The sequence below is a fragment of the Cannabis sativa genome, chromosome 3 (assembly GCF_029168945.1).
Source record: "Cannabis sativa cultivar Pink pepper isolate KNU-18-1 chromosome 3, ASM2916894v1, whole genome shotgun sequence".
Classification (NCBI taxonomy): Eukaryota; Viridiplantae; Streptophyta; class Magnoliopsida; order Rosales; family Cannabaceae; genus Cannabis; species Cannabis sativa.
The window spans coordinates 5,951,360-5,968,363 of NC_083603.1; the positions used below are offsets into that span (position 1 = coordinate 5,951,360).

At 26.7% G+C, this 17,004-nt stretch overlaps 1 protein-coding gene across 4 annotated transcripts in view; it reads left to right on the forward strand.

Annotated features, from left to right (window-relative positions):
* The window catches only part of LOC115708972 (ABC transporter G family member 15), an 85,974-nt gene extending 68,970 nt beyond the window's left edge, over positions 1-17,004 (forward strand). For 3 of the 4 annotated variants that reach the window (XM_061111566.1, XM_061111568.1, XM_061111570.1), the window contains exon 9: positions 16,558-16,992. In XM_061111566.1, coding sequence (XP_060967549.1) covers positions 16,558-16,956 — 399 coding nt within the window. In that variant the 3' untranslated portion in view covers positions 16,957-16,992. Of the gene's footprint in view, positions 1-12,231; positions 12,343-12,446; positions 12,564-13,067; positions 13,350-14,655; positions 14,929-15,579; positions 15,688-16,557 lie in introns of all 4 variants that reach the window. The other variant, XM_030636993.2, reaches the window with a different exon arrangement.

Below are 17,004 nucleotides of genomic sequence, written 5' to 3' on the forward strand. Positions count from 1 at the left end.
TTCCTATTTAATTAAATATATATAAGAAAAATTTCAAATATTTAAGTATGATGATGAAAATCAACTTAAATATTAATTTTCTATTTAATTAAATACACTAGAAAAATACTTCAAGCAAAAATATCACCTATCTAGATTTTCCTTTGACTAATTAATTCTATTTCTAATAATATACTTTAATTCAATTTATTTTAAATTAATCAATAAATGAAAAAATCATTGATTTAAGTTGATCCAAGAATTAATTAAAATAATTAATTTACAACTTAATCTATTTTTCAAGATAAAATTCGAAATTCTAGCATTTAAGAAATACAATTTCGAAAATTGATTAATAAAATAAAGAAAAAATATATTTTGAAAATTATTTAAATTTAGTTGAAAAAAAAAATAAATTTCAACTAAAAATAATTTTCTATTTAATTAAATGTCATGAAAAAGAAATATTTAAGTATGATGATAAAAATCAACTTAGATATTTAATTTTCAAATTAATTAAATGTATTAAATTCAAGAAATAAATAATTAAGTGTAGAGAAGGCTTAATTATTAATCTCTAGTTTAATACTAGGAAAAAATATATTTAAAATAAATTGTACCAAAATTAATTAATAAATAATTAATTTCACAATTTATAATATTTTCCTATTTAATATTAGAAATAATATGTAGTCTATAAATAACTATCTAGAAAATATCTTATTTGACTAAGTATCTTTTCCACAAAATTTGAAAAAATATCTAATTTAAGTTGTACTAGAAAAATCTAGAACTTAAATATTTTCAAATTTAAATTTAATTAAATATCAAAAATTAAGTTGTAACCACTTAATTTGAAAATATTCCATTTTAAGTTAATATTTGAAAAGATATTAACTTAAAAAAAATATCTAAAGAATCTTAATAACCAATGCCTAAAATTCCTCAACTTAATTTTGAAATTTTGAATTCAAAAGATATTCAGATTTAAGTTGGTTAGTTGAAGATAACTAAATATCAACTTAAATAGGAATATTTAATGAAAAATTTAAATTAAGTTCCAGAAAAAATCTAGATGGTTATAATTCTATATTTAATTAAATACAAGAAAATACATATAGTTTAGCTTAGAATATAAAATTCCTTAAACTATATTTTTCTTAAATTAATTTCAAAATAAATGAAATTAATTATGTTGCTAATCAATTTTATTAGGTTAAACTAGTTTAATTAACCTAGTACAGTCATTCAAATCAGGCAAATGGGCCTTCACAATTGGGGTGGTTTGTGTGAGGGGGTGCTGGGTTCAGTATGTCGTACCCACTTCTATGGCTCCCAACTCTCACACAAGGCCCAAAAGAGAGGAATTTAACCTTAATAAGAACAACTGTTATTAATTGAATAAGCCCAAAACTAAATGGGCCTAAATAAAATCTATCAATGACTATGACATTTTATTTAGCAACATTAACCTATATGCATCTATAATAAAATTAAACACATAGGCTCACACAGGCACACTTTGGATGGGTCCTATCATGTTGCTAGGTCATACACAGATGAAAGAAGATTGTAAAATTTACCTGTTACAAATTATTATCTTGACCAAGGGAGCCATCAGATCATTAGATCTGGCAAAAGGTAACCATGGCTATTTGCAATCAAGTAATAATAGGTTTTAAAAACTTACACATAAGCTAAAACACATACTCCTGCAACAAGGTTAGTTGGATAGTTGGATGTAGGATTTATTTAATTTTAAATTAAATATTTAATTTCGAAAATAATTAATTAAATAAAAAATAATTTTTCGAAAAATTTAAAAAAAATTTGAAAAATTCGAAAAATTTTTAAAAAAAAATTTAAATTTAAAATTAAACCTACAATTTTTGAAAAATTAGGTTTCAACCAACCTAAATATCATTTCAAAAAAAAATTTGCTAACTACTTTTAAATTTTAAATGTTATTTTATAAATAAAAATTAAATAAAAAATTATAAAAGATAAATAAATATCTTTTTCAAATTTTTAAATGTAATTTAAATAAATAAAATAACAAAATTTAAAAAATTAGCAAAATATCTTATATCTATTTAAAATTACATGATTATAAATATCTTATTTTAAATTTAAATATGGTCAAAATATCTTAAAAAGATTTAAAAAAAATCTTAAAAGATAAGATATTTTAAAATATCTTAAAAGATAAGATATTTTAAAATATCTTAAAAGATTTTATAAATATCTTAAAAGATATTTTTTAAAATATCTTAAATATCTTAAAAGATATTATAAATATCTTAAAAAATCTGACCTTAAATTTAAAAAAAAAATATAATCAAATTTAAAAATAAGATAGATTTTTAAGCAAAAAGATAAATACTAATTCTATTCGAATTCAAATTACACTAATATCTTGAATTAAATTAAAAAAAAATTTAAATTAATTCAAAATGATAATTAGAATTGAATTAGGAATAGTAATAGTATATATACAAAACCATACAAAAAATTGGAAGTTAATTCCATGAAAAAGTATGAAAAATTGAAGAAAATTGAAAAAATTCGAAACTGTACGGACAGTTCTGCGATCGTGCGAAACTATCAAGACAAATTTCCCGATTTTGTCAAATCTTCAAAAAATCATAACTAATTCAAATAAAATCCAAATTGAGTTCTGTAAAAGGCTAACTTGCTTAATTTTTTCCATACTATCCAATAAAAATAATGCCAGAACCGAAATAACAATTATTTTTCACGAAAATTTCACAATCATCAATCAATCATCAAATAACACTCAATACAACATGATACCATCCAAAGAACATACAAACAATCGTTTTAAAGTCCAAATTACATATAAGTAAATCAATTACCATGGCTCTGAGGCCAGTTGTTGGAATTTATTTTACCAGGATCTTAGATCTACTCACAAGTATGTTTATAAACATCCTAAATATGAACTTTCTAAAACGATAAAATAAACACATATAAAGTTTAAGAAACCTTACATTGGGTGCAGCGGAATATAATGACTCCTTCCGTTCAGATATCTAGCCCTTGATTCCTTTCTGTAGCAGAGCATTATCAATATCTGAACCTGGATCTCTTTCTCTGAATCTTTGATGCTGAAACTCCTTTGCTGATGATCTTTCTTCACGATCTTCCTCACTATGATTGAGGTATCACTTGATGTGTGTGGGCACTACTCAAATCACTAAGGATTTCGAAATTCTAAGGAAGAAGAGAGTGAGTGGTCAGCTAAAGATAGGGAGAGAGAAGGCTCAGTTTTTCTGAATAGAAAAAGTCAGAAGAAAAGTGTGTTATTTTCCTGAAGCCTTCACTATCTATTTATAGCATTCCTCTAGGGTTTGATTTGAATTATATGGCATTAAAATAATGAAAAAATCATTTAAAAAAGCTACAAAGGTGGCCGACCATACACTTAATGGATTGGGCCTTGGGCTTTGCAATTTTGCAATTTTAACACCTTTTGTATCTGATTTTCTCAAAAATGCCAATTTCCTAATTCAATCATTTAAATGCCAATTCTAACTATTTAATAACTATAAATAATTATTAAATAATATTGTCATTTATCATATTTATTAATTGAACCATACAAAGTATCATAATTAACAAATATGCCCCTATAAACTCTTTCTTTACAATTTCGCCCTTACTTAGTGAAAATTTCACAAATAGACATAGTCTAACTTGTGAATTATAATTGATTAATCAAAACCAATTACATGAGTCTTACAAGCAATATTATCTCAACTAGTGGGGGGACCATGGGTCTATATAACCGAGCTTCCAATAAGTAGATCAAGAATTTAGCACTAAAATTCACTAACTTATTAATTCTTCGTTGAATCCACGCATAGAACTTAGAATTGCACTCTCAGTATATAGAATGCTCTATATGTTCCACCATATAGACACATCATTAGTTATCCATTGTTATAATCCTAATGTGATCAATGATCCTCTATATGAATGATCTACACTGTAAAGGGATTAAATTACCGTTACACCCTGCAATGTATTTATTCCTTAAAACACTTGACCCCGTATAAATGATATTTCAGCTAATGTGAAATGAGTACTCCACCATTTATGTTCGTTTGGTCAAGCTCGAAGGAGATCATCCTTTGCTTACTATTCGCCAGATAGAAGCTATAGATTCCATGTTTATGATAGCGCTCCCACTCAATTGCACTACCGTGTTCCCAAAATGTACGTATCACCCTGACCTAAAAGTAGGCTTAACTAACAAATCAAAGAACACGAATAGCCTTTCAAGATTGAGCCTAATCATAACAGGATTAAGATCATTTGATCTAGGATCAACTAGGCGATATTGACTTGAATAGATTTTACGGTAAGTTTAATTAAATCTAAGTCAAAGTTCAATATCGGTCCCTTCCGATGCATACTCCATGCATCCAACCTGAGCTTTACTTTAACCAATGTTCTGGAAAGAACATAGTATTTCTCCAAATACAAGTAAACTCTTGTTGTAGATTATCATATCAGTAAAACCCTGTGTCTGATAAATCTAGGAAACTTTATTCACATAGTCATGTTTACTTTCCAATGTGTTGACGGCACAATAAACAGGATCAAGTATGTGAAAAGGGTTTCAGATGAATTTATACATTATGTACATATAATCATGAAATAAATCATGTGAACCATGCAACATTAAATGTTATTTCTGATCTATATTAATAAGTAAATCTGATTATATTGAAATGAGTTTTATTTAGGGCATAAAACCCAACAATGAGCTAATAGTTTATAAAGCTGAGAAAGATAGTAGCTAGGTTCAAGAAGTGTTTAATCTTGTCACTATGGAGAGCTTTTGTCAACATATCTGATGGATTGTCTACAGTATGAACTTTGAGAAGTTTAACTTTTTCTTCATTAATTATGTCTCTGATGAAATAAAGCCTTGCATCAATATGTTTTGTTCTTTCGTAGAAGACTTAGTTTCTACTCAGATGTAATGCACTCTGGCTATCACAGAATATTGGTATTGATCTTTGATCACTGTCAAGTTCTTTGGTAATTCCCTTAAGCCAAAGTGCTTCCTTTATAGCTTCAATGCAGGCTATATACTCAGCCTTTGTAGTTGATAGTGCTGCAATGGATTGGAGATCAGCCTTCCAACTTATGGTGCAGCCTCTCATTTGAAAAATATATCCTGTTTGAGAACTTCTCGAGTCAATTAATATCCCCTATATAATTTGAGTCCACAAACCCCATAACATCAGTGTTATTGTTGTTCTTTGATCCAAAAATCAAACCAACATGTGTTGTTCCCTTTAGATATTTCACAATTTATTTTACTGCTTTATAGTGCTCAATCACTGGTTCTTTCATGAATTTGTTGACTATGCTAACACTATAGATCAGGTCTAGTGTAGACCATAAGATACATGAGACTGCTCACCAAACTGGTGTAAGGCACTGATCCCATGTATGTTATGTCTTCATTAGTGGAAGGACTTTGAGAGCATGATAGGCTAAACTGTTGGCTAATGAGTGCTGACAATTTTCACTTCAACAAATCCAAATCGATCCAAGATTCTGCTTATGTATCCCTGTTGTGATAGCTTGGGTTTCCTCTATAATCTTTCTCTAATAATCTCAATCCCCAGAATCTTCTTTACTAAGCCCAAATCTTACATGTCAAATTCCTTCCCTAATGTTTGTTTAACTTTGTCAATCTCTTCCATTTGCTTGCTTGCAATAAGCATGGCATCAACATAGAGAAGCAAGTACACATGGAACCTTAAGTTCTCCATATATACGCAACTATCATATCCACTCCTTTTGAAACCTATCTTGGTTACAAAATCATCAAACTTTTTGTACTATTGCCTTGGTGACTACTTTAGGCCATAGAGAAATCTTTTTAGTTAACAAATCTAATCTTCCTTTCCTTTTTCTTCATACCCTTCTAGTTGTTTCACGTAGATCTTCATGAAGGAAGGTTGTCTTAACATCTAACTATTCAAGCTCCAAATCTTCACTTGTGTTGCTACCAAACTGAGCAAAATTCTGATAGAGGTATGCTTGACTACTAGTGAGAAAATCTCATGGTAATCTATTCCTTCCCGTTGTGTGAAGCCTTGAGCTACAAGCCTAGGTTTATATCTAGCTTCCTCAACTTCAAGTATGCCTTCTTTATACCTGAAAACCCACCTGCAACTAATAATTTTCTATCCAATTGGCTTTGGTACAATTATCCAGATTTTGTTTCTTTTGAGAGCAACCATCTCACTTCCCATTGCTCCACCCCATTTAAGCTTGTCATATGAGTTCATGGCTTCCTTATAAGATCTTGGTTCATCCTCAATCATTTCTGCCACAGAAGAGCATAATTAAAAATGTCAGTATAGCCATATCTAGTAGGTGCTCAAACTACTCTTATCTTCATGTCCATGACTAATTGATAATCCAGACCTTCATAATCTGGCTCACATAATTTGTTCTGAATGAGTGTTATCCTTGCCAAACTCCACCTCCATCTGTGTGCTCTCATTGGTCTCAATATGATCATTTCCTTGCTAAGTTTTGAGTGTCTTCGTATACCTTGTCCTCATCAAATATCACATATCTACTAATAAAATTCTTTTGATGATTACCTACTTCTATACTCCACATTTTGTACCCCTTGATACCTTTAGGGTAGCTTAGAAAGATACACTTTCTAGCCCTTGGCTCTAACTTATCTTATCTGATATGAGCGTAAGCTATGCCACCAATAGCTGATGATGGACTTCTGTTGATTAGTTAGCAAGCAATTATAACAACCTCTATCCAAAAAAAAAAATTGGTAATCCAAAGTGAATCAACATGCATCTAACCCTTTCTATGATGGTCCTATTCATTCTTTCAGCTAGACCATTCTGTTAGGGTGTTTTTCATACTGTTTTGCATCTAGCAATACCAACTTTCTTGCAATGTTGATTGAACATATCCACACAAAATTCTAGTCCGTTATCAGTTCTCAACTTTTTAACTTTCTTACTAGTTTGGTTCTCAATTAAAGTTTTCCATTCTAGAAACATTTTAAATGAGTCATTCTTATTCTTCAAGATATAAGTCTAAACATATCTGGTAAAATCATCTATAAATTATAGAAAGTACCTAGCTCCACGTTTGGATTCAATTCCTCAAGGACCCCATAAGTCTGAATGAATGTAATGCAGAATTGCCTTTGACACATGAACACCTTTACCAAACTTGACTCTTATTGATTTTCCAAGAACATTGCTCACATAACTCCATCTCTTAGATTTGATCCTTTCCAAAGATTTCTTTCTTCTTGAGCACTTGCATTCCCCCATTGTTTATGTGAGAAAGTCTTCTGTGTCAAATAAAAGTTGGATTCCTAGATGTTTTGATTGCAACATTCTGACCTTGGAGTATATAAATTCCATTCTCCTTCACTCCCTTCATCACTATCATTGAGCCTTTGACAATCTTCATAACCCTTCTTTCTCTCTTGACAGATTACCCTTCTTCATTAAGTATAGCTATTGGGATGAGATTTCTCTTAATCTCAGGAACATGTCTGACTTGTTTGAGCTCTGTAACTCCACCTTCATCTAATTGCAACTTGACAGTGCCTATTCCATTGACATTGCATGACCTGTTATCACCTAACCTGACTGATCCTCCTTTGATCTCATTGTATTCACTGAATTGGGATTGATCGGGGCATATGTGGAAAGAATGCCCTAAATCAATTACCCAATTTATTGTGGAGCAATCTTTGGAGACAACAAGTACCCCTGCACTACCATATCCATCATCATCATATGCAATATCCACACTTTCAGATTGGCTGTTGTTGAATTTCTTCCACAAAGGACAATTTCTCTTGAAGTGAGATGTTGAGTTAAATATGAAACATTTTCTTTTAATCTTTGAAGGAGATTTCCCCTTGTTCTGATTGTTTCCATCTCTATTCTCTTTCTTGAAGGATTTTCCTTGAACCGGCAAACCCTCTCCTGAACTGTCTTCTTGAAGTTCAGATTTCTTTTTCATTTCCTTTGACATCAAAGTATTTTGTATTTCTTTTAATGTAAGAAAATCTTTTCTATACATCATTGTATCCACAAAATGCTCATAGTTTTCACTTGGAAGTGAATTCAAAACTATGATTGCCTGATCCTCATCTTCAATCTTTATGTCAATGTTCTCAAGATCAAGAATAATCTTATTGAAATCATCCAGATGATCTTTCATGTTCTTTCTTGATGCCATCTTGAAATAATATAGTTTCTATTATAAGAAAAATTGATTTGCCAATGACTTGGTCATGTACAAGCTCTCTAATTTCAACCAAAGGCTAGTTGTTGGTTGTTTCCTTTGAAACTTCACTGAGAACTTTATCTCCAAGGCTCAGAATAATCGTACTATGAGCCTCTCCAAGATCTTAGACTTCTCCTTCTCAGTTAGACCAGCAGGTATAAATCCTTCTCCCTTAAAATTGCAGCTTTTAATCCTTGTTGTACCAACAATGTTTGCTTCTTTACACGCCATAATCCAAAATTGTTCTTCCCTGTAAATTTCTTAAGATCGAACTTCGTGCTTCCCATCTCTTCTCGTCCAATCATCACCAAGTTCTTGATACTCAATCCAAGATCCTCCTTCGAACACCCAAACTCTGATATCAGTTGTTGCATAAGTTCCTATCGGTTCAGCACCATTGCATACTTAAGAATAGAATTCTGAGATGATCACTCACACACACAATCGAACACAGTTTCTAAATTGAGTCTTAGCTCTATCATTTTTTTTTTGAAGAAACAAATAACAGTCAGTTGTAAACAGTACTGACATCTAAACTAACCACTAACTACTATCTACCTCTTAACTATAATTATGAAATTAGTTAGGCAATACAGATATATATAACATCCCACTTTAATTATGCTTCTTTATTTTAGCCTATAGATTAGTAATTTTAATAATTCATATAAACTATTAAAATAATTGAAGGAAATCTTCACATATAGCTATTCTTTTGACATAATCTATTTTAATGGAGAATGAATATAATTAAGTCGAAGCTCAAGTATTATTGTTTACATTATTCCTAATTAATTAAAAGCCTATGAAAAGCTAGCTCTTACTTATAAAAGATAAACTAATCTATATATTTATATAATCCTTTTGTTAGGAGTGATGACATGGCATGTTATACTTCTTAGTTTCAATATTATCTTTTTTCTCCTTTTTTTAAATTTTTATTCTATATTTTTTAGTGTTAACTCACAAAAATGGAGAGTTACGTATTTATTAATATTTTTTTTCAGTTTTAATATATTATAATAATGATCTTTGGTTGCAATAAATATTTATACGTAGAAAAGAAAGACTTTTCAATTTTTACACGGTACAAAATTGTTAGCATTAATAATCAAATAAAAACATTTTTATTAAATTGATAGTAACTCCTATTAATGTATTAATTAATTACAATTACACTCTCAAAATATAGACATATAAGAAAAGACCTTTCATTTTTTGTAAATAGTTTAGAGTAATTATAAAATGAGAAGAAAAAGAAAATACCAACAATAAGAAAAGCATCACTAAGAAAACAATGCACTAAGAATTTCCTCATGATCACATGAAGCCCTAAAGTGTCATTCTCTAAAACAAGTCAGTCTACTATCTCATACATGCATAACTCTTTATTTTGTTCTCTTCGGTATCAATTTTACTTCTTATATAAATATATATATGTATGTATATTTTTTTTTATAGATATTGTTTTAAAATATTTTATTTTAAAGATCGACCAAATTATATAATATTCTTAGTTTAATTCAAACGTCCTATATATGTGAATTATTTGGCTACAGATAATGGATAAGGAACAATAATTTTGAGTAATATTAAATAGATGAATTAGAAGAAAACTCCATCTATTTACTTTTCTAAGGTACTATCATATATGTAAAAAAAAATATGTAAGGAATTTTGAATTGGTGAATTTTTTATTTGATGTGAAAGTACTATTTTAGTATTTTTTTTTCATATATGAATTTGGGTGTTAAAAATATATTATTTTTTTCATTTTATATATAAATACGTTTATTAAAAGTGATATTTTTATGTGTCAAAAATTTAAATAGTAAATATATTAATATTATTCGCTTATATATACATATCTATCCATATATTTATATAGTGTAGGTAAATTTTGTTTCGATTTTAGATAATAATTTTTATATATTTATTCCACTTTTATTTAATTTCTAATTAGTTATATCTTAAACTAAATTTATATAAATAATAGTATTAATATATTATCCATTATTATAAATAATTAGTTATTATATATATACTAAATGATTCAAAATTTTATAATTAATAAATAATTTTATAATTATGTTGTTAAGCTTGATGATGTGACATCTCACTTTCCTTTGTTAAGGATCTATTATATGACTATTGGTTTTCTTTTTATTTAAGTGTATTTATTTATTTATTTTTGTACACATTAAAAACGATTATTAATATTATGTGATCTATACATATACTAATACACACATGATTTTGATTTTGAGTAAATTTACAAATTGCATCACGTCTAAAAAAATCATTAATTAGTTATATCTAAATAAATTGTTCATTATAATAGATGATATATATAAGTTTATATCATTCATAAAATTCAAAGAAATTTTTAGTATTATTTAATTAAAGAAATTTAGTGACTTTTCATTTTTGAAAAAAAAAATTGTTTTCAAAAAAAAAATATAAAGAACCAACCGTTAAAAAAATTAATTATAATAGAAGTAACTCAATGTTATAAGAGAATAAATAGAAATAGATATTATTATTGTTGTTGTTGTTGTTATTATTAATAATATTATATTTATGTATACATATTTGTTAATTGTATTTTTCTATTTCGTATTATTTATTAAATAATATAATAATAATATATTATTTTGTTTTTCATTGTTGAAGAAGGGCCAACAAAAATTGATTTAAGTTTAAGTATTTATAAAAATTTATTAAATTTTAAGTTTTACTTGTACACTTTTATAATGATACATTCACATATCCTCTCTATATATTTTATGTAAAGTATATGTATCTTCTTTCTTACTAAACAAATTTAGTAAAAAAAAGTTTATATAGTGTTATTCTAAAAATTGTTATTAATTATTTGTAAAATTTAAATAAAACCAAAAATTTGATAGCAAAGAAAATGAAAAATTAACTATAGAAATTTTTTATACAATTTAATCACATCAATGTAGTATATCTAATAATATAAATAGTTCTTAGTTATATAAATTATACAAAGTGAAAATAATTATTGATTATATAAATTTGACCTAAAATTAATTATTATTTAAGTATATATATTTTAATTATTAATAATAACTTAATAATATAATAAAATGTAAAATATAAAATTGATACATATATTATCAATAGAGAATATTATAAAAACAGAAAATAAGATAAATTTATATTATGAATATTATATTACATTATTTTTTTTAACAAATTATAATATTGCACTATATAATTAATCATATATTTAGTGAATAATTTTTTGATAGTTTTACGCACTGCTACATATTTATCAATTTATAATAAATATTTAGTGAATAAATATAAATATCATTTTAATTAGCGGTTTCTATAATAACATGAATCATCATATATATATAAGTTTAAAAACCGCGCGAAGCGCGGTTCCGTTCTCTAGTTTATTATATTGCTATATTATTGTAATATACTATATATCAATAATATAATGCTGAAATAATTAATAACTTTAATTAAATTATAATTTTTGTTTAATTCATAATTTATGATATTTACAGGAAAACTCTCTTATCATTAATAATTGTTACACATATGACTCTAATAAAAAAAAAAGTGGTAGTAAATTTTTTTGACTGTTAAGTGCCAATTATGAGCCTATTAAGTATCAGTTCAGAAACACGTAGCGATATATTTCTTTAGCTTATTTAATACGTGATCCAATAATATGTCGTCATGTGTTTCTGAGTTGATATTTAATGACCAAAGAAAAGGATACGACTGCAGCAAAATCATAAAATAAAGTACTTTTACCGTCACTTTTTTTATTGGGATCATAGATACAATAATTATAAATATTAAGAGAGTTTCGCCACAAATATCTTATCTCAATTTAAATAAAAAGTATAAAATTAACAGTGGATTAATTAAATGCAGTTCTTTGAGGAAGCTGGGTTCCCATGTCCTACAAAAGCAAATCCATCAGATCACTTCCTTCGATGTGTTAATTCAGACTTTGACAATAATATTATATCTACACACCAATCGGTTGTTATTTATTAATTCTTCTTTTAGATATACTTCTTTTCATCTAAGCATTATTAACATAATTATTGATGTTATTATTTCTAATTAATTATGATACATAACAGGAATCTACTTCACCTACCAATATGGCTAGACAAGACATCAAAAAAATTCTCATCCACAAGTATGACAATTCAGAATATGCAACACTTATGAGAAATAATCTACAACGAATTAAATCCGTAAGCGAATTTCTACGAATACGCGCGTTTAGTAAATTGAAATATCAAAAATTTTATCATTGATAATGTAATAATTTTCTAAAAATATACAGATTTGATATTGTAACTATAACAAATATTAAAAAAAATCCATCATACATATATTTTCAAACACAAAAAAATTGAGAAAAATATTAAAATAAGAGGTTGACATTTGCTAGAAATATATACTCGATCTATTGGGTACTCTTAATAAATTTCTAAATTTTGAGTCATTTTTATATTAAAAAAAAATGTTCTAACCTATATCAAGAGTCGCGAACTTGGTTATAGATAGGAAAACACATTGATTTTGTCAATCGAACCAATTTATCTTATATTTCATCTATTTGAGTTAATCCATGTTAATATTTAAATTCCACACAATTTAATTTAATAATTATTTTATAAAATATCATTAACTATTTATAAGGCGTCGCCTCTCAAAGTAGTAGTAAGTTCTTAATATAACAATAATTGTTGCAGAAAGAAGTGATTGTGCTATCAAACAAGAGTAAAGCAAGTTGGTGGAAGCAACTATACACATTAACAGATCGTTCATTTGTAAACATGAGAAGAGATGTTGGATATTATTGGCTAAGGATGATATTCTATTTGGGTGTAGCTGTATGTACTGGAATTCTCTACTACAACATCCACACTTCATTTTTGGATATCATTGCAAGAGCAAAGTGTCAAGGTTTTGTCTATGGCTTCATGATTTGTTTATCCAATGGAGGCTTACCTTCATTCATAGAAGAAACCAAGGTAATTTTCTTATATACCTATCATTTAAGAATGATATATATTTTTTTGGTAAGTCTAAGTACACTTCCTATAAAAGGGTTTTGTTCCATTATACTTTTTATATCCATTTTGGTATTTAGAGGAATTTTAAATCTTATTTAAAAAACTTTGAATAATTATCAAAAGTAAGATTCAAATAATTATATAAGAAAACAAAAATAGTTATACCTACAATCAAATATTGGAATCGGGTATATTTTTTTAAGTGACATTTTCTGTTTATATTTCAAATGTAAAACTTAATGGTTATGTAGTATTAATATAATAAAAAAAATAACAATTAATAATACATTTGTAGTTTAATTAATTCAACCACAAAAGCATTGACGTGTTGTTTTTAGAATAAATTGCATATATTCAAAAGAAAAAAATGGCATTACAAAGACTTAAACTCTTGCCCTTGAGATGTATCTAAATTTACACAACCACCACAAGAAAGAAATACCTTATTTAATAATTTGCTTTAAGATAAAACATATACAATAATTAACTAAATTATTTATATAATTCTTTTTTATATATATACAGGGCCGGTCCTAACTTTTAGTGGACCATAGAAAAAAAATTATTTTGAGCCCTTATTTAGAAAAAAAATATGGTATTTTTCAAAATCAGTAAAAAAAATAGTATAATTTTAAAAGGTAAATATTTTTTTAGGCCCTTGGGATAGGTGGGCCCTAGGCACAGGCCTAGCCCGCCTATGCCCAAGGCCGGGCCTGTATATATATATATATATATTACAAAAAAATTTACTTTTAGTCACAATAAAATTTGTGACTAGAAGTGAAAAAATTGTGACTAATTATAAATTATGATTCCTACGTTGTAACTAAAAAGTCTGTGGATAAAAGTATTAGTTACAAAAATTACAATTTGTTGTGACTAAATGTATTTTTAGTCAAAAGTACTTATTATAACTAAAACTAAATTAACGACAACTTGTAACTAAATGAAATGTTTTAGTCACATATAATATTTTGTTGTAACTAAAAGTTACATTTAAAAAATATATATATATATTATATTTAAAAAGTTATGACTAAAAAGATTAATTTTTTGTAGTGTTAATTTTTTCTTTTTTTTTTTTTGTTAAAATCTCTTCTTGTGTCTACAACATACAACATACATAATTATATATAACAAAAAAAATAGACTAAAAATTTTCTCACCAAAAGAGATAGTAATTATGTACTGTGTATATTGCTTTTGAGAGGTGTATTATATATTTTTCTTATATTTTTTTTAATATAAGATAATGTAAATGTAGGTTTACAACCGTGAAAGGATAAAAAATCATTATGGAGCATCGGTAGTGATGATATCAAATTTTGTGTCATCATTTCCATTCTTGTTGGTGACAGCCATATCAACAGGAACAATTATATATGAAATGGTGAAATTACATCCTGGATTTTCTCACTATTCTTATTTTGTTCTTAACCTATTTTGTTGCCTTTCTATCATAGAAACTCTCATGATTCTCGTTGCATTTATGGTTCCCAATATCCTCATGGGAATAGGGATTGGCACTTTTCTAATTGTAAGTACATCTATAAATATATATTACAATTTATTGTTATTAGACAACACGGTTTTATGATTAGCTAATTAGCGATTTTTTTAAAAGTTATTATCTTAAATTATATAGAACTCGATACTTAATTACACTAATAGTAATACGATACCGAGGAAGAAACTAGGCACTGTCATCCTAGTTGTTATGTTACTATTGGTATAATTAAGTATCGGATCTATATAATTAATTTACTGGGTTTTTTTCATTTTATACTTCAAAACAGTTTTTTTTTTGTATTTTTACGAAATTTTATATGGAAATCCCTATTGCAAGCGCTAAAACCTTAATTGCAACAGAAAATCGTATAGAAATTCCTATTGCAACTAGCGCTGCAACCACTTTAGAAACTCAAACTGTAATAAATTTTTAAAAAAAAAGGTTACAAAAATAATATATGGCATAATTTCTCTTAATTTAACATATGTAATAATTTTTAAAAAATATTACCAACTAATCATAGAGCGCGACTGATATTAGGCACTATTAATTTCTAATAACAGTTCTCATATTACATACATAAAGTATAACTACCTAAGACAAACTAGTAATTGTATTAAATAATGGTGTATTATATATGAAGTGAAAATAATGTTATATATTTTATTTTATTATTAGGTGTTTATGATGATGGCATCTGATATCTTCAGACCTATATGTGATCTTCCCAAGTTGTTTTGGCAATATCCAATGACTTATATAAGCTTCGCATCTTGGGCATTACAGGTATATATTCATAATACTATACTATACTAGTATTTATATTATTATATATTTATACATGCATGCATGTGCCAAATAATATATAATTAATTGGATTCTTCATAAGTTTTTTTCAAAAAAAAATTAAAATAATTTTGTCCTTATATTTATAATTAATTATTTTAAATTTTATTTTCAACACCAATTATTTAAAAAAAAAAAAATCAAAAACATGCATGTTGTTATAACTCAACGTACGTATAACATTATAATTTCTCCATATATCGAAATATAGAATTAATTGCACACCTTATCAATCTAGTGGAACAAACGAATTAAATTTTTATAAGAGTAAATACTATTTTGGACTCTGTATTTTGTAAAAGTTATCAATTAGATTCTCTGTATTTAATAAAATTGACCCTATATTTTCTAAAATGGTAAAAATAAAACTCTGGGCTCAATTTTTAATAATTTTATTTTTTTAATATAACCAACTTTAATTAAAACAATTTTTAATATGAACAGATAGAGAAAATGTAACTAGTTTTGTCATAACATCTCTAAATCAAATTATTATGGAGTTTTATTTTGACAAAAAAAAAAAATCAATTCAGAGTCCTATTTGTATAATTTTGAAAAATAGAAAGTCCATTTTGTCATTTAATAAAATAGAAGGCCTAATTAATAATTTTTGCAAAACACATAATCTAAAATAGTATTTACCTTTTTCATAATTAATTATACATGGTGTAGTTATGTCGCAATTAACCCTAATCTTTATGTAATATTTCATGAAGAAAAATCATAACATATATATTCATGATCAAAGTACATATAGTAGTGATGAATATAATACTTAATATATATACACTATATTGTTTGTATATGCAGGGTGTGTATAAGAATGATATGATTGGTATAGAATTCGATCCATTAGTAGCTGGAGAGCCAAAGCTAAGAGGTGAAATAGTTCTCCAAACAATGTTCAAAATGCATTTGAATCATTCAAAATGGTGGGATTTGGCAGCTCTTGTGTGTTTGTTAATTTCACATAGATTAATATTTCTATTGGTTCTCAAGTATAAAGACACCATATCACTACACTCTAAGCTATATTTTAACAAAGTGATCCACCAAATTGGCAATATGAGAAGATCATCTTCTTCAATATCACTAATAAGTCAAAGTTTCAATGTTGTATCAAAGAAGAAAATAAGTTCTAGTAAATGTAAAACTCTCCATTCCTTATCTTCCCAATTGGATCTTTCTTCTCCTATGAGACCTAGTTAGGATTATCTTGTCATTTTGCAAAATAAGACAATTAATCATATTATATGT